The 19588-nt window shown below is 45.9% G+C and overlaps 1 protein-coding gene across 5 annotated transcripts in view; it reads left to right on the top strand.

The window, feature by feature from the left end:
• Positions 1-19588, top strand: part of LOC147099964 (A-kinase anchor protein 13-like) — a 482784-nt gene that overhangs the window by 182169 nt on the left and 281027 nt on the right. For all 5 annotated transcript variants that reach the window (XM_085968506.1, XM_085968508.1, XM_085968507.1 and 2 more), the window contains exon 6: positions 17401-17584. In XM_085968506.1, coding sequence (XP_085824632.1) covers positions 17401-17584 — 184 coding nt within the window. The remainder of the gene's footprint in view (positions 1-17400; positions 17585-19588) is intronic.

Here is a 19588-nt window from a genome sequence, read left to right as displayed (position 1 = left end):
ATAGACACCAGCAGTCTGTCTCAATCTTTGTGTAAGCTGCAGTTCTTTTGAAGCGAGAATTTTATGTGCGAGTTAACAGACCATGAGCATTGAGATGAATAACTGTTCAATTCCGAGTATTTTCCAGTTGCACTGGTTCTCTTTGAATGATTATTCATCTTGAGAACAGTTTCAGGGGGGTGAAAAAAAGGTCATGGTGCTAATGGGATCTTTGGCTCGCAGTTTGCTGGTGCCTTCCTTCTGATGCTGGTCACCCTGCATCACAGCTGTCTGCGGAGTCTGGCGTTTTCTGACTAAAGGATTGCCTGGACTTTTTAAACTTCTGTTACTGATAACGTTTGTTTAATGCATCGGTTTTCAGCCAGTTTATAAAGGAGAGATTAAAGCTGCTGAACAGACAGAAAAGGGCAGAATGGCCGACTCCTGTTCCTGTGTAACACAGCTTCCAACAATATCTTGTATTTCCAACTGCGGTTTGGTCATTAACTGGGAGGAAGTAAAATTGCAAAAATGAAATTGCTTTCGGTTCATTCAGAGGTCTCTCTGCTCACCTGTTTGCACAAGTGTGCTGGCCTGAATTGATTTGGGTCGTGTTCTTGTTATATCCATTGTGTGTGTGTGTGTGTCGTGCCTCGCTTCTCTTTGTTCGCTCCCCACTTCCGTGTATCTGACGCGTGCCCTCTTACTAGCACTTCCATTTTATCCTAGTTCTTATTCTCTTCCATCTGTCCTTTCCATCCATTTTTTTGTAACCTTATGTCCAATCCCTCCATCCCTGCTAAGCAGTGTATATAGTTACATTTTAAAAACTTCTAGGCAGAAAATACTCATTATTGTATATTTTCAGTGAGATTCTGGGAGTTGTGGCTTACTGGGGTTTTCGTAGAACAGACAACCGCAGGAATTCCTTGCCAGTGCCTGTTTTCTGCCTGGGATTCTCATTTCTATCGGAATCCTTTTTTAACATAGAAACATAGAAGATAGGAGCAGGAGTAGGCCATTCGGCCCCTCGAGCTTGCTCCGCCATTTAATGAGATCATTGCTGATCATCCAAATTCAGTACCCTGTCCCTGCCTTCTCCCCATACTCCTTGATCCCTTTAGCCTTAAGAAATATATCGAACTCCTTCTTGAATATATTTAAAGAATTGGCCTCTACTGCCTTCTGTGGTAGAGAATCCCACAGGTTCACCACTCTCTGGGTGAAGAAATTCCTCCTCATCTCAGTCCTAAATGGCTTACCCCTTATCCTTAGACTGTGGCCCCTGGTTCTGGACTCCCCCGCCATCGGGAACATCCTTCCTGCATCTAGTCTGTCCAGTCCTGTCAGAATTTTATAAGTTTCAATGAGTTCCCCTCTCATTCTTCTAAACTCCAGTGAGTATAAGCCCAATCGACACAATCTCTCCTCATACGTCATTCCTGACATCCCAGGTATCAGCCTGGTGAATCTTCGCTGAACTCCCTCCATGGCAAGAACATCCGCCTTCAGATAAGGCGACCAAAACTGCACACAATACTCAAGGTGTGGTCTCACCAAGGTCCTGTACAACTGCAGCAAGACTTCCTTGTTCCTGTACTCAAACCCTCTCACTACGAAGGCCAACGTACCATTTGCCTTCTTAACTGCCTGCTGCACCTGCATGCTTACCTTCAGCGACTGGTGCACAAGGGCACCCAGGCCTTGTTGCACTTCCCTTCTCCCAATCTATTGCCATTCAGATAATAATCTGCCTTCCTGTTTTTGACACCAAAGTGGATAACCTCGTATTTATCAACGTTATATTGCATCTGCCATACTTCTGCCCAATCACCCAACCTGTCCAAATCATACTGGAGTTTCTCGGCATCCTCCTCACAGCACACATGCCCACCCAGCTTTGTGTCATCTGCAAACTTGGAGATATTACATCTAGTTCCCTTGTCTAGATCATTAATATATATTGTGAATAGCTGGGGTCCAAGGACCAATCCCTGCCTGCCACTCAGAAAAAGACCCGTTTATTTCAACTCTGCTTTACAAAAGAACATTGCCATAAATGCAACCGTAAGTTGCAAGTTGCGTCAGCACGGATAATTAGATGCTTTGTGGGGTGGGGAAGGGCTTTAAAAAAAAATCTTTAAGTACAGTTGTTGAAATGGTGAGTTTACATTATACAGCTCAGTGCCAAATGGTGCAGCTCTTGTCTTTTAATAATGAGATGTGAGTATTGGAGTGGAGTGACCTGAGTAAGAGGCATGGCAAAAGGAGTCTGATGAGGGATCGCTCTCCATCTAAAAGACCAGCTCAGGAAAAACTGCTCTGGCATGGCTCATGGCAAGATCACACTAGACAGCAATGAGATGAATGACTATTAGAGCTGGATTTTGCCAGCCCTGGGGAGGCGGGTTTAGAGGCGGGACTGCTGGGAAAATGGCAGAATCTGGGGACGGGCGTCCATCCCGCCCCCAACCCGCCTCTGTGTCATCTTCCCAGGAGGCGGGTAGCCGACCCGTGCCGGGTCCCATCTCCTGGAGGCAGGAAGGGGATTAAAGCCACTTAACTGGCTGTTAACAGGCAGTTAAGAGGATTATCCCCATTTTTCCACCAGAGGCGCAGGCTTCCCGACGTCTGGAAACCCCGCCAGGGTCAGCGAGGCAAGCAGCGGGTCTGTGGGGTGCAAAAGTGCGCTGTGGAGGTAAGTGATGGTTGCAAGTGTGGAGAGGTAAGTATGTGAGGTGAGTGGAAAGTGATAGAAAATGTTTACTTACCTTTGTTTCTTCCTGTAGGCTTCAACAGTTGGGGAACCGGAGAGTCTCGCATCTCACCGGCAGAGATGACAGATGGCGGCTGCATTCTCCAATGCAACAACCACCTAATCTCTGCTCACAAAAGAGGTTTGATGAGTCTTGAATACAAGAACTCACCAAACAACAGAGAATGTCAGTGTTTGACAGCTTCACAGAGCTGTCAAACGATGATAACTCATTTGACAGATGAAACGCCATACACTGACGTTCTCTGTAACCGGCTTCCCCTTAATTGGCCTGCTAAGCCCGCTGGATGGGCTTAACAAAGTCAATCAAGGGAAAATAGCGTGGGTTGGCCACAAGTCAATGGAGGCGGGGCTAAATCCCGACAAGCAGCAGTCCCGCCTCCAACGCGCCCCCATTGGCAAAATCACCCCCTTAATCTCTCTCTGGTGGTGTTGGTTGAGGGACGAGATGTTGGTCAGAACATTAGGAGAACTCCCTATTCTTCAAATAGTGCCACATAACCTTTTATATCCACCTCAACAGGGAGACGGGGCTTCAGCTTAATATCTCATCTGAAGGAAAGCACCTTTTGACTATACAACACTCCCTCAGAACTGCACTTGAGTGTCGGCCTGGATTATGTGCGCAAATACTGGAGTAAGGCTCGGACCCATTACCTTATTTAGAGGCAAGAACGCTACTAACTGAGCTAAACACAATAGCAACTACTTGAATTTATATAGCACCTTTTAATGTAGTAAAACATCCCAAGGCACCTCACGGGCGTGTTGACACCGAGCCACATGAGATCTTAGGACAGGTGACCAAAAGCTTGGTCAAAGAGAGAGGTTTTAAGGAGCATCTTACAAGGACAGAGAAGTGGAGAGGTTTAAGGAAAAAAATTCCAGAGCTTAGGGCCCAGGCAGCTGAAGGCACGGCTGCCAATGGTGGAGCAATGGAAATCGGGAATGTCATAGAGGCCAGAATTGGAGGAGCACAGAGATCTCGGAGGGTTGTTGGGCTGGAGGAGGTTACAGAAACAGGGAGGGGAGAGACCGTGGAGGGATTTGAAAACGAGGATGAGAATTTTCAACTTGACACGTTGCTGGACTGGCAGCCGGGAGCCAATGTAGGTCAGCGAGCACAGGGGGTGATGGGTGAGCGGAACTTGGTGCGAGTTAGGATGCGGGCAGCAGAGTTTTGGATGAGCTGAAGTTCACGGAGGGTGCAAGGTGGGAGGCCGGCCAGGAGGGCATTGGACGAAGCAACAAATTTATCCTGTAATGGTTCTCAAGGGATTAACTTTGATTTTGAAATGAGAAGATTGATTTTGCTGCAGAGAAAAGTTAATGTTTAGAGTTGATTACTTATTCTCAACAGTGCTGCTTTTGTTCTCTGCATATGAAAACAAAAAAAATTACTTTGCGCTCCTTGAGTTAATGTTTATGAACCATAATATATTCTTTTAGAAGGTTAACAATGGCGTCTTTGTCTCCATTGGCAACCAGTTGCAAACTATTGGTTTCATGCATCAAGGTGAAGGAAAGCCTGAGCGTGAATCCTTGCCTGAAGACCCTCCTCTTTTTCTACCACCCCACCCCCCCCACCTTTACAAGAATCTGTTTTTTTTAAAACATTAATATTTTGAGGTGCAGGGAAGCAGCCAAGGTCCACACAAGTCACTGCGCTTGAAATATTGCAACGATATTTTCCCCACAAAGCATTCCATTGTATGACAAACGTGCTAGTTTTCTGTAGATCTGTTGATGAATAATGTCGAATTATTGAAATTGCCAATAAGTGATCCAGGGCCCATGCAATGCTGTATCTGTGTGTGTGCGCTTTCTAAGCGTGTATGTGGAAATGCTTCTGTGCTGCTCAGTGAGTTAAGAATTGAAGAGTTAATTGTTGGGAGTTGCGATGATGAACATCCCCTTTTGAAACGTTGAACAATGCTGCCCCTTGTATCTGTCGCAGAGCTAGATACAGGCACTCGCTTGTCATCCCCAGTCACTTGATGAAATTGGACTGCGAATAATTACTGCAGTTCCCTTCTCTTCTCTCCCTTATTTATTTTATTCGCCAAAAGAAAGCTCGTGGGGCTTTCAGCACAGAAGACGGCCACTCGCGCCTGTGCTGGCGCTGTTTCTCCCCGAGTGTCAGCTGTGGCTCAGTGTGTAGCGCACTCGCCTCTGAGTTGGAAGGTCGTGGGTTCAAGTCCCACTAAAGAGATTTGAGCACAAAAATCTAGGCTGACACTTCCAGTGCTGTGCTGAGGGAGTGCTGCACTGTTGGAGGTGCCGCCTATCGGATGCGACGTTAAACCAAGGCACCGTCTGCTCTCTCAGGTGGATGTAAAAGATCCCCTGACACTATGTCAAAGAGGAGCAGCAGGGGTGTTAACCCCGGTATCCTGGGGCCAATATTTATCCCTCAATCAACATCACTAAAAAGCAGATTATCTGGTCAGTATCACATTGCTGTTTGTGGGGGCTTGCTGTGCACAAATTGGCTGCTGCGTTTCCTACATTACAACAGTGACTACACTTCAAAAGTACTTTGGCTGTAAACCGCTTTGGAACGTCCGGTGGTCGTGAAAAGCGCTATATAAATCCAAGTCTTTTTTTTTTCAGTGCTATCTAACCCCACTTTCCTGCTCTTGCCCCATACTTTTCCATTTTTATTGGTCCCTCATCTCATTTGCTGTTTGTTGGATTTTGCTGTGTGCAGAATTTGTTGCCCTGTTTGCCTACATAACATTTCAACAATTAATTGATTAGATGTGTGTTTTGGACAAAATGAGGATGTGAGGAAAGCAATGTATAAAGGCGAGTTCTTTCTCTGTTTTAAAATACTTAGGCACTTGATTGAAGGTTTTTTTGTGTGTCAAACGTAACTTGTTTTAAATTGCTATTTCTTTTGTTCAAGTTATGTCCCTGCTTCCCAAGTTGGTTCCAGCTTCAAAACTTTTTTTATAAATAATTATTTTTAAGAGGAAAAAATGGGTTTGGATCGAGTCAGCAATAAAGAAGATTGTGTTTGGTCAGTGAAAGGTATAGGACTGATGGGCCAAATGGTCTTTTCTCTTTCCACACACCACCTTAAATGCACTGAGGTTTTTTTTCGTGAATTTATAGTACAGTCCCCGCCACTTAAAACGTCCAAATTTAAAACGTGCAGTCGCTTTTATATCGGCCAATAAGCCATTAGCCGTTTGCATTAACGTCGATTTCAAAGCTGCCGATTGCAGCATCTTAAACGCTTGTCTATTTTGGGCAGAAGCGACTGTGCTTAGTCGCTCCATCACAGACACCTGATCAAACTAAGGTTGTTACTCTTTTCTTATCTATTATGTAACTCTCAGAGCCAAAGCCAAAGGGAAGTATTAATTATGGTGCTAAAGAGTCATAAAGGCACAGAAGGAGGAGGCCATTCGGGCCATCAAGTCCGCGCCGGCTCTCTGCAGAGCAATCTAGTCAGTCCCATTCCCCCGCTCTATCCCCCTCGCCCTGCAAGTTTATTTCCCTCAAGTGCCTATCCAGTCTCCCCGTGAAAACATTGAGTGTCTCCGCTTCCATCACTTCCGTCGGCAGCGAGTTCCAGGTCCTCACCACTCGCTGCGTAAAAAAGTTTTTCCTCACGTCCCCCCTGTATCTCTTGCCCCAAACCTTCAATCTGTGTCCCCTAGTCCTTGTACCATCAACTAGTGGGAACAGCCCACTTATCACAGAATTGTCTCTCCGCTCTTGCCTGATGGACCCATTTTGGTCTTTATCCAAGTCCATATAGATATTGAAAATGCTGGAGATGCTCAGCAGGTCAGGCAGCATCTGTGATGAGAGAAACAGAGTTAACATTTCAGGTGGTTGACCTTTCGTTCTGACGAAAGGTAAACGTTAACTCTGTTTCTCTCTTCACAGATGCTGCCTGACCTGCTGAGTATCTCCAGCATTTTCTGTTTTTATTTCAGATTTCCAGCATCTGCAGTATTTTCTTTTTCCATATAGATATTGTAGGCTGTATTCGTTCAGCTGAAGGCCTGTTCTCTTCATGCTTCCCTCTGTCATTCCTGTATGAACCCTGTTCGGTCTGCAAATATATCAGCTGCCCTCTCTCGCTAGCATGCTGCAGATGCAGAGCGAGTTGTCTGCGGAAAGGGTGCTGGCAAAGTGAAAGCTCGAAACCTAACCACACAATTCATCCTGAAGCTCATTTGGCACCAAGGTACTGGAGGAAAATAATTTTGAGACATTTATAAAACACTGGTCCAGCTTCAACTGGAGTATTGTGTCCAATTCTGGGCACCGCACTTTAGGAAGGATGTGAAGGCCATAGGGAGGGTGCAGAAAAGATTTACAAGAATGGTTCCAGGGATGAGGTTCTTCAGTTACGTGGATAGATTGGAGAAGCTGGGGTTGTTCTCCTTAGAGCAGAGAAGGTTGAGAGGAGATTTGATAGAGGTGTTCAAAATCATGAGGGGTCTGGACAGAGTAGATGGAGAGAAACTGTTCCCATTGGCGGAAGGGTCAAGAACCAGAGGGCACAGATTTAAGGTGATTGGCAAAAGAACCAAAGACGCTAGAGGAAAAATGTTTTTACGCAGCGAGGGGTTAGGATCTGGAATGCACTGCCTGAAAGGGTGGTGGAGGCAGACTCAATCGTGGCTTTTAAAAGAGAATTGGATAAGTACTTGAAGGAAAAAAATTTGCAGGGCAACGGGGAAAGGGCGGGGGAGTGGGACGAGCTGAAGTGCTCTTGTAGAGAGCCGGCACGGGCTCGACGGGCCGAATGGCCTCCTTCTGTGCTGTAACCATTCTCTGATTCTATGAGACAACTTCTAGGGTAAAGTGCAACTTTAACCACTAAAATTGATCTTATTCCAGAATAGTTAACTGGATTTTGAGACTACAAAATAAACAACAGAATACAATTAGTCCTTGGCAAAGATTTCCTTGCTCTTTGCTTTCCTTGTTTGTGCAGAGTGGAGCACCGCAATGCATCGCCTTTCTCCAAATGTCACATAGTTGCGGAGTTGAGGGGGAATCACATCAACTGGGTCAGGAATTCCTGGACTCTCGGGTATCGAGCTCGGGCAGGGATATGCTGTAATTAAAGCAGGAAATGTTGAAAATACGCAGCAGGTCTCTCAGCATCTGTGTAGAGGGAAAAGATGGGTTAACGAAGCTGCTCTATTTACTGTCTTGATTTTTCTAGTATTTTTCACTTTAAAAAAATTTTTATGTGCCATGTGTATGTTAGTTAAAATGACTCGGATGGCTTTTCTTGAACAGTTGTAAGGGAAAGCGGATTTTCCTCTGTGCCTGGGTGGAGTGGGAACAGGAGTCATGAGGCGGGATGGGGGGTGGTGGGTGGGGGGATCACCAGACGACCTTAGATGGAGGCTATGGTGGCCCAGGGGGAGGGCAGCACTTCGCTTAGATGTCAAGGGTATAGTTGTCCACTGTTAACTGGGCCCTCAAATAGTCAAGAATATTTGCATGTAGGGTAAATTAAACGTAATAAATAAAGGAATTATTCGTGTTGCTTGCCCGTAGGTGAGAAATAGTCTTACACCACCAAAGAAAATGGATTAAATGGTCACTCGTCTCATTACTGTGTGAGATAGATAAGGGAGAACCAGTGGATGTGGTGTATTTGGACTTTCAGAAGGCTTTCGATAAGGTCCCACATAAAAGATTAGCGCGCACAATTAAGGCACATGGGATTGGGGGCAAGGTATTGCCTTGGATAGAGAACTGGTTGGCGGACAGAAAGCAAAGAGTTGGAATAAACGGGTCGTTTTCCGAGTGGCAGGCAGTGACTAGTGGGGTACCGCAAGGATCAGTCCTAGGACCCCAGCTGTTCACAATATATATTAATGATCTGGACGAGGGAATTGGATGTAATATCTCCAAATTTGCAGACGACACAAAGCTGGGCGGGAGGGTAAGCTGCGAGGAGGATGTCGGGAAACTCCAGTACGATTTGGACAGGTTGGGTGATTGGGCAGAAACATGGCAAATGCACTATAATGTGGATAAATGTGAGGTTATCCACTTTGGTGGCAAAAACAGGAAGGCAGATTATTATTTGAATGGCAATAGATTGGGAGAAGGGGAAGTGCAAAGAGACCTAGGTGTCCTTGTGCACCAGTCGCTGAAGGTAAGCATGCAGGTGCAGCAGGCGGTTAAGAAGGCAAATGGTATGCTGGCCTTCATAGCGAGAGGATTCGAGTACAGGAACAAGGATGTCTTACTACAGTTGTACAGGGCCTTGGTGAGACCGCACCTTGAGTATTGTGTGCAGTTTTGGTCACCTTACCTGAGGAAGGACGTTCTTGCCATGGAGGGAGTGCAGCGAAGATTCACTAGGCTGATACCTGGGATGGCAGGAATGACGTATGAGGAGAGATTGTGTCGATTGGGCTTATACTCACTGGAGTTTAGAAGATTGAGAGGGGATCTCATCGAAACCTATAAAATTCTGTCAGTTCTGGACAGACTAGATGCAGGAAGGATGTTTCTGATGGCCGGGGAGTCCAGAACCAGGGGTCATAGTCTAAGGATAAGGGGTAAGCCATTTAGGACTGAAATGAGGAGGAATTTCTTCACCCAGAGAGTGGTGAACCTGTGGAATTCTCTGCCACAGAGGGCGGTGGAGGCTAGTTCATTAAATATATTCAAGAAAGAGTTGGATATATTTCTTGAGGCTAAAGGGATCAAGGGATATGGGGAAAAGGCAGGGACAGGGTACTGAATTTGGATGATCAGCCATGATCACATTGAATGGCGGAGCAGGCTCGAAGGGCCGAATGGCCTACTCCTGCTCCTATCTTCTATGTTTCTATGAGATGTTGCGGGTATAGTATAAAATATTTAGCATAGATGAGGTAAATCTAGAGCACTACTTCAGCTTAAAACCATACACGGGGACAGAGATTGAAACTGGCAAAGGGCAAATTTGTGATCGATAATTGGAAGCTCTTCATTCACCACATAGAATGGACTTGCTGTGTAGGGCAGTGGAGATCAAAGCTGGATGAGGAGAAATTTCTTCACTGAGGGGTTGTGAATCTTTGGAATTCTCTACCCCAAAGGGCTGTGGATGCTCAGTCGTTGAGTATATGCCAGGCCGATACAGATTTTTGGACTCTAGGGGAATCAAGGGATATGGAGATCGGGCGGGAAAGTGGAGTTGAGGTCGAAGATCAGCCACAATCTTATTGAGTAGCGGAGCAGGCTCGAGGGGGCGTTCTTGTGGAATCAATTAACACAACAGTTGGATGTTATGATGCGGGTGCTGAGATTGCTTTCTGAATGGATGAGCTAGGAAGGGTCAGATGGTCGTGCTCGCCAGTATTTATTTTGCACAAGCCTCTCTTGCATGAATCAGTGTGCTAGTGCCAACTTTACTGCATTCCAAGAGGAACTGGGTTTGCATTTGGCTTTCCATTGGTGTGTGTGTGAAACTAGCTGCTTCAGCAGTTTGGTGTCAGTCCAGTGTTAGGATTCGGTGCCAGGGGATTAGCTGCCAGAATGCGTCTGAGCTTAGCTTGTAGATAATGGTACCAATGATTGCTGTCGAGACTCTCACATGAACGCTTCCTCAAGTGAGGCAATAAAGGGCTGCAGAAGCCTGTGGAACCACATTGCTGCATGAATCACCATCTCCAGGAGAGAGGAGAAAATAGAACACAGTTGCGGTGGGAAGGGCTGTCCCCTCTCCCCCCCCCCCCCCCCCCCCCCCAGATTTACTGCAACGACTCCTCCCTATTTCATGCATTCTAGAAATAATTTGATTTCAGTTTTCTGCTCCCGATTTTTTTATTTTGCCATCAAACCACGGTGTTTCTAAAAAAAAAAATGTTGTGTCCTCCTCAAAAGAGCCTTCTATTCCACCTTGGATTAATGTCTGCATCTGCACGCGAGCAGTAATCCAACCATGTGCTCGTACGCAATGAGCAAAACTGGTAATCCAGCACCGCTGCTCTTCGGCCGATTTGGGAGCGCGTGACATGGTAATAGTGAGTTGGAGGTATTTCTCAGTCCGCTCTTGGAGAGGATTAACAAACCCACAAAAAACACTTGACTTTTTGTCCAAGCTAAGACTGTCATATGATAGTGCACTCGAAATGGGAGTTTGGTGAAGTTAACTGGAGTGGAGAGCCTCTGTTTTTATGTTTTATGTTTTGTTCAAGATTTAGCAGCGATTACATTGAGGGACAATGCTGGGTTGAGGTGAGTGTTGTGTATGTAATATGTGTGCTACTTTGAACCTATGGACAGGACTGCACTACTTGTAGGGCGTAGTGATACGCAGTACCACTCCTGGCCATAGGGGTATAAATAGTACTGTGGGTACTGATCTCCCCTCAGTTCCCGCCTGTGGGCATGAAGTAAAGACCTACGTACAGTCCCTACCTCCAACCAGTAAAGACCTGTTTGAGTTATACGTTTAAGTCTTTGTGTTAATTGTTCAATACAATACACATACTTAACACTGGCGACGAGTCAGGTTCTTACCCTGCGGCAGTTGAAGAGAGGTTTCAAACATCACCACCCCACTAGAAGCGACAGGCTTTAGGACTCTGAAGCCTCCATCAGCGACTGAGCACTGGAGTGCAGCAGCCATCCTGACAGCTTCCAGCGACTGACAGAAGTCTTTCTGCAGTTTCCTTGTTCAACCTAGGTGGTGGGGTAAGCCGTGCAGCGTTGGCTGCAAAGACAGGGCTGGGGAAGTTGGAGAAGATAAGGGCGATCGCAATCCCTGATAAGAGCCGCGGTGAAACGCGCGAGCGGGTAAGCCAGAGCCCAGGAGGGAGCGAGCAAGAGCCGCTTCGGTCGGGAGCCACTTCGCGATCCAGCGATCGCATCCGCTGATAAGGGCCGCACTCGGGCGATCGCGGCGAAGATAAGGGCCGCACTCGGGGGCTGAAGGGAGACGGCGTCGGGGGACGGGTGAAGACCGCCAAGCGCGGGAAAACCGCCATTTTGTGGGCGGAGGACGACGGCAAGAGCGGGAAGCCGCCATCTTGGATAACAAGTAAACAAAATAAAATCTGAGAAATTGCAAATCTACAATGCCTAAACACGGGAATATTAGCACCTTTGATAGTGACCTCGAAGATTGGGCCATATATGTTGAAAGAGTAAAAAATTATTGTAAGGCCAATAAAATTCGTGACCAAGATAAAGCTCTAACATTATTAAATTTAATGGGTGCGAAGACATACGGGCAATTGAAACACCTGTTATCACCAGATGAACCGGCGGATAAGACGTTCGATGAGATTGTTACTGTCCTGAAAGATCATCTAAACCCCACGCCGCTGATGCTAGCGGAACGATTTAAATTTTACGACAGAAGGCAGCTACAGCATGAAAGCAATGCTGAATATTTGCTGGAATTGCGTAAATTAGCGAAATATTGCCAGTTTGGAACGGGACTGACAGATGCACTACGAGACAAATTTGTGTGTGGTTTATTTAAACAGGATACACAAAAGCGACTGCTCGAGGAGAATGAGCTGACGCTTGGGAAGGCGGTCACTATGGCAGCAGCACACGAAGCCGCAGCGAGAGGCACGGCAGTAATGCAGCTACGGTCACCGGAGCTCAGTGCACACAAATTGGGTGTGAGTTCTGGCAAATGTTATCGTTGTGGAAAGACAACGCATGATCAGAACCAGTGTTGGTTTAAAAACCAAGAATGTAGAACTTGTGGTAGGCTTGGACATATAGCTAGAGTATGCAGGTCAGGGAAGAAGACCAGCAACAAGAAGTCACCGCAAGGAAAATACGCAAAGGTACACAAGGTGACCGAACAGGAGTCCGATTCAGACGCTAGCAGTAATGAACTGGCTAGCTTAAGCTGTAATGAACTGGCTAGCTTAAGAGTACTCAACGCTGGTAAGGGTGCAGACCTCCAGACAATTTGGGTCACTCTTCAGATAGAAGGAGTCCAAGTAAAACTGGAATTGGACACTGGATCGGCATTGACGGTCATAAATAAGAAAGATTACGGAAAGTTATTCCAACATATTCCCCTACAGGATACGGGGATTATATTGAAAACATACACTGGGCAAAGAGTGTACCCCATCGGGAAAATAGAGGTTGCAGTGGTCCACAAGGGCGAAGACAGTCAAATAATGGACTTATATGTGATATCTGAAGGAGGTCCTCCACTACTAGGACGGGAGTGGATTAGGAAAATGAATATGGACTGGCATTTCCTACAAACAATAACGAGTGAGAACTCGGTGAAGATAGTCGGCCCAGACTCTGGAACGGATGATGGTAAGCCCAACTCAGGTGCAAAAGACAAAGTTTCAGCACAGAATTCCACTGAGCAACAACAACATAGTTTAACTGTGGATTCTGAGTCTGGCAAGTCTACTGATGTGCCCATTTCTGAGGGACACCGGGCTCGAACTCAACTCCATTTCAAACTACAACAGCAATTAGAACAAATGCTTCGCCGTTGTGAGCAAGAGTTGAATGCAACGAAAGAGTTCTTTGATATAGAGTTGGAGAATCTGGAAAGACAACAGAAGCAGCTGATGGAGAAAATGGAGCAGGAGCACACAAAACGTCTGATGTCAGAGGAGTTAACGGTCAGCCAACTCCTGCATATGCTGAAGGACAGGACTCTGAAATGGGAAAAACTTGAACACGAACTTCAATATTCAAACGAAAGGGGTTCGGAGCTCTCAAAGGTTATTGGAAGAGCTGAGGTGGCAACACAGACTGAGATGACTGCAACAGAGCAGCCCTTGGATGCCAAAAGTACGCTGACTCACGTCAACGTAGAACAACAGACCGCTGAAACAGCTGCTCCGGTAGAGGGATTGAATAGTCCGATCAATCAATCTCCAAAAGAAGTTGAAGTAGTAAAATCTCAAATGAGGTCATTAGTAAACGACTTGCTGAAAGCCCAGAAAAAGCTGGATGAAGAGGTACGCATGAAGAAGTCTCTTCAGGAAAGATGTCTGGACTTGGAACAAAAGCTGGCTAACGCCCAGCTGGGTATGGAGGAAATAGAAGACCCTCTCGCTGGCCTAGATCAGGACGACACCGAATATTACTATGTCCTGTCCTGCCCAACTTGTAACTTCGACTCCCACCATACAGAAATCATGGAGGAGCACCGAAAGTCTACGGAACATCGGGAGAAGGTGGCTCTACTACGGAAAAAGGAGGGAGAGAAGGAGGAACTGCGCATGCAGCTGGCAGCTGACAGTGGAGCCCAGAGAGTCTCCAAGAAGCAGAAAAGGAAAAGTCGAAACAGAAGATGACCCATCTGAACCATTATTACCTCTACCAGATCACACACGTGGTCCCTCCGAACGGAGCCAATTCAGTTCGGAAGTTCAAACTGTTAAATCCATGGAAGGACTATTGAATGAGTCACTCCAGCAACGTGAGCCGACTACACCACAGAGATTGAATCTGTGAACTGTTTTCCGCAGAGACTGAATCTGTGATCTGTTTTGACATGAAGTTATCTATGTATCTATGTTATTCTGTTATGTAAACCTGAAGTTATATATGTATATATGTTATTACGTTATGTTAAATGGGGAGATGACTGTAAAGCTAGGAAGGGAGGAATGTTGTGTATGTAATATGTGTGCTACTTTGAACCTATGGACAGGACTGCACTACTTGTAGGGCGTAGTGATACGCAGTACCACTCCTGGCCATAGGGGTATAAATAGTACTGTGGGTACTGATCTCCCCTCAGTTCCCGCCTGTGGGCATGAAGTAAAGACCTATGTATACTCTCTACCTCCAACCAGTAAAGACCTGTTTGAGTTATACGTTTAAGTCTTTGTGTTAATTGTTCAATACAATACACATACTTAACAGTGAGGTCCCAGATAGCTACAATAGAAATATCAATACAGCTGTCCTGCGATACATTGTGCTGTTTTATTGCAGTGGTTTTCAAAGTACAGAAATGTGAAGGTGTTGGGGCCTCGCTGGTATCTGGGACCAACCGTTTGAAAGCCTATATTTTACAGTGTTGTTCAGGATATGGTGCCAGTTTTGCTTGTCTCTTAAAAAAAAATAATGCAGTAAGGCAGGGGTGCGAGAAGACCCTTTTGCTGGCACCAGTCTGATTTTGGGGGGTCCTCGCTCTCAATTGTCTGTTGAGAGGTTACCCAGCTTGCTTCAAGGTTTACTTAATGACTTTGACGTTGACAAGTTGTCCTAGAGCAGATTCATCCCCACGGCTCGGAGAATAGGGGTGTGTACCAAGTGCGGCCCATTCTTTTTATCGTGGCGTGCGTGCCAAGGAGGGTGCGTTGGGTGGTTCAGTAGGGTGGGTGTTTTTGGCAGTGCATCAGTGGGTTCATTAACGTTATCACCGTTAACAAACTTCAACTTTGTGGTTTATCTGATGATTGTATGATTCAAGAATATGTCCATGTAGGGTAAACTAACTATTGCAGCGTGGGCCCAGTTGACAGTGGACTGCTATACTCTTGACCTCTAAGCGAATTGCTGCCCTCTTCCTGGGCTGCCATAGCCTCCATTTAAGATCGTCTGGTGATCCCCCCCCACCCCCGATCCCACCTCATGACTCACTGACCAGTGTAGAACAGAGCCGTTCAAATCCCAATCTGTGCTGAGTTAGGGCTGATACACTTGGTGGTGGTGCCCCTGGGGGGGTTTGAGGAGGTAAAAATGTGCCAGGTTTGCTGACCTTGTTCACTGTTTGGCAACTTCTGCTGGATGTGGGAACAGGAGCCGGGCCAGCTGGGATGCCCCCTACAGTCAAATATCTTGCCAAAGCTCGCTGGACATCAGCGCATGCAAAAATGGCCACTTCAGGGAGGCACCAGAAAGCGGTTGGGACCCATGGAGCTGTACCTGAGCACGAGTAAGCGCCTTCATCCAGAGGGGAGGGAGGAGAATCTTTTGTGGAAGGTTCAAAACCTCCTGACTTGACATTGTCCCCATTCACCCATAGACACTTCGTAGAATAGTCTATTTAAAGGGATAGTGTTCCATTGTCAAATAAATTATTAATTTAAGCAGGCTGCCGTGGACCTGCCTGTCGATTCAGTCTTTAACCGCTCTGGCTAGACCTGAAACTGGAGATAATTATTCTGGACTTCAGTCTTTCCAGGGCTGGCCTGGTGCCCTGGGATGGAGGGCCATACACCTGTAGTACTGAGCCATATGGACCAGAAGGTACAAGTTATGATTCCCAACCTGTGTTGGGTAATCTTGGCTGGGGATGCGCGGGAGTAGAGAAGGGGCGACAGGAGGAGGAATCGGCCAGGGATCTCTCTCCTGATCTCTGTGAAGCGACCGCTGATGTAACGTGCATGTGTGCGTAGACATCAGGTGAGGACAGAGTGGGGTTGGGCTGTGGCATCCGCTATGGCTGAATAGCCTGTCCAACCTTGCATGAAGAATAGCCACTGGACTGGGCTATCAAAGGTTGGTTGGTGTACATGATACCATATCCCAACAAAACTCTTGTGATTTCAGGAGAGGAGAGGAAAAAAAAGTACATCTGAGATGATGCATAGAAACATAGAAAAATAGGTGCCAGGAGTAGGCCATTCGGCCCTTCGAGCCATTGAATATGATTATGGCTGATCCTCTATCTCAATACCATATTCCCGCTCTCTCCCCATATCCCTTGACGCCTTTTGTGTCTAGAAATCTATCTATCTCCTTCTTAAATATATTCAGTAACTTGGCCTCCACAGCCTTCTGTGGTAGAGAATTCCACAGGTTCACCACCCTCTGAGTGAAGAAATTTCTCCTCATCTCAGTCCTAAATGTCCTACCCCATATCCTGAGACTGTGACCCCTCATTCTAGAGCCCCCCAGCCAGGGGAAACATCCTCCCTGCATCCAGTCTGTCTAGCCCTGTCAGAATTTTATACGTTTCAATGAGATCCCCTCTCATTCTTCTAAACTCTAGTGAATACAGGCCTAATCGACCCAATCTCTCCTCATACGACAGTCCTTCCATCCCAGGAATCAGTCTGGTGAACCTTCGCTGCACTCCCTCTATGGCAAGTATATCTTTTCTTAGGTAAGTGCAAACAATGCACCTCCAAGCTAACGTTCCTTTTTTCTCTCAAACCATTCCCTCTGAACTCCCAAAATAATGAAATGGTTCCCTTTACTTTGGGTACAATCCTCGTTGACCTTAAGTGGCAGTGAGGCTCTGTTGGTCCACTCTCACCTCTGAGTCAGAAGGTTTAAGCCATACTGCAGATTTGAGTACATAATGAGGGAGTGCTGCGTTGTCGGAGATGCTGCCTTGTGTTGAACCGAGGCCCCCCATCTGCCATGCTCGGGGGAGATATAATAGATCGCATGGCCGCATTCAAACAAAAACGGGGCGTTCTCCTGATATCCTGGCAAGTATTCCTCACTCGATGAACACCACCAAAACAAATAGATTGCCCAGTTACTCATTCATTTGCTGTTTGTGGAATCTTGCTGTGCACAAATTGATGACCAAGTTTGTCGACGCGCAACACTGCAATTCAAAAATAATCCGTTGGTTTGAAGGTGTTTTGCGATGTAACGAGGCATTATCTAAAAGTGAGTTTGGTTCTTTAATCTAGGCCAAGCAGCGAAGTGAAACTGATACTGATCTCGTGTGTTTGTGTGTGTTTGTTTTCTTTCAGCTTCCATCCCTCAGGAAACGTTAATGCATTTTGCAGCGAGGCTGGGTTTGTCCAGGTTAGCCTTATTCCTACTGCAGCAGCCAGGTGGACTGGAAGCTCTTGGTATCGCCAATCTTGATGGGGCAACGCCCATTAACCTCGCAGCGCAGAGAGGTTTCCACAGTCTGGAGGAGCTTTTTACACAGTAAGTGCTTGCTACTTCTAAAATTGGTTGTCCGCTGTCTTGTCTGCACAAAGGGTTTTATGTGCTTTCTGACCCAGACTGTAAGTCTGTTGTTGTTGTTATAAATTGAAGCCAATTAATGTCACCAGCTCTTAGTTTTGTAAAAACCTGCTTAGTGAGTCAGAAGAAAAAAAACATGATTATTCTCCCGTCGTCATTGTGTCTAGTGAGCCTTTACCCATTCAATTCAATCGCTAAGCAATGCATTAATTATAGTTTTACATTTTTGTGTGAGTGGGGAGGAAGGGTGCCTATGCTTCTGTTCAAGACTGTTATTAACAGCACCGTACAGGGCTGGTGTCAGACTACAGGTGTAGGGTATAATAAGCAAGGTACTGTAATGAGAGATTTCAGAATCGTAAGGTAGGACCGCGTGATGCGAACTCCGACATATCGGGTTGCAGGTTCGTAAGAAGTGTTGCATCTGGAGTTTCTGGTGCAGCTGCACAACTTGCTACAGGTGTCGGGCAGTGAGGCAGCCCTGGGAGGAAGCCTGAACCACAAGTGCAGCACGAGATCTGTCTTCACAGTAAACAGTTCAGTTCAGTTCAGTTCAAATGCTTTATTGGCATGAAAGTTTACAGAGAACCATATTGCCAAAGCTTACATTGCAAAAAGGTACAGTTTTCCAACATTCTGTAGGTGTCAATCGATTTGACATTTGTTGGGTATATACAATATTACTTTTAAACAATATTAATTTTAAACAGTCTTTCTACTTCATTTGGTACGTTCAATATTAATTTTAAACAGTCTTACTTTTAAACAGTCCTCAGGTTGTGACATGTTGTTACATATTTAGCCCCAAGGTATGGTCTGTCTCCTTCTCCTAGGACTAATCTCAATTTTGACAGATCATCCAATTCCTTGAAATCTGGGGTTGTTTGGCTTAGCTTGTTGAATAATATGTTTCTTGATGTGTTGAATTTTTCGCATTTTAGGAGGAAATGCATTTCTGTTTCAACCTCGCCAGCCAGACATTGATCGCATATTCTATTCTCTCTAGGCTGCCAGGATTTCTTGTATCTGCCTTTTTCAATTTCCAGTTGGTGGTCGCTTAGTCTGTACCTGGTGAGGGTCTGTCTCTGTTTTGTGTCTCTGATGGTCGTGAGGTAGTCTGCCAGTTTATATTCTCTTTTTAGGGCCCGGTAACATTCTAATCTGCTTTGGCTTTCGGTTATTTTGTTCCAATGTTCCAGGTAGGTTTCTTTGCATTTTTTAATGATTTGGTTCACTCGGATTGGTGTTTGGACGGCTGTGTTGGTCTGGGGCTGGTCAGGGTCCGGCTGAGTACTTAGTTTCAGTAGCAGCTGACTCAGGGGACTCTTTTCTGGGTTTAGCTCTTGGGTCTGAAAGGCTTTGAAATGAAGGGTGTCTGGGGAGCTAGATTTGAGGTGATTTAGGAAGTTTAGTGCTCGTTTTTGGATGTTTATTATCAGTGGGTATCTGCCTAGTTCGGCTCTGCATGCATTTGTTGGCGTTTTTCTTTGGGTGCGAAGGATGCTTCGGCAGAATTCTGCATGTAGGGCTTCTATTGTGTGTTTTTCCCATTTAGTGTAGCTTTGGTGATTTAGCGGGCCCCATACTTCACTACCGTACAGTGCAATGGGCAGGATTATGCTGTCAAAAATTTTGAGCCAGATTTTGATTGGGATTTGGATGTTGTAGAATTTTCTTTTTATTGCATATAGGGCTCTTCGGGCTTTTTCTTTTAGTGCATTCACTGCTATGCTGAAGCTCCCTGATGCTGTAATAGTTAGACCAAGGTAGGTGTAGCTCATAGTGTGTCCTATAGTGGTATCACTGAGGGTAAACTGGTATTTGTTTTCCTGACATCTGGGTCTTTTCTGAAAAATCATGATGTTGGTTTTCTTTAGATTTACTGTTAGAGCCCAATTTTGGCAGTATTTGTCGAGTAGGTCTAGTTGTTGCTGTAATCCCTGTTCTGTGGGAGACAGCAGAACC

Source organism: Somniosus microcephalus, chromosome 27 (assembly GCF_052327205.1).
Source record: "Somniosus microcephalus isolate GS21.2 chromosome 27, FLI_Smic_1.0, whole genome shotgun sequence".
NCBI lineage: Eukaryota > Metazoa > Chordata > Chondrichthyes > Squaliformes > Somniosidae > Somniosus > Somniosus microcephalus.
This window is presented reverse-complemented; position numbering and strand designations above follow the sequence as displayed.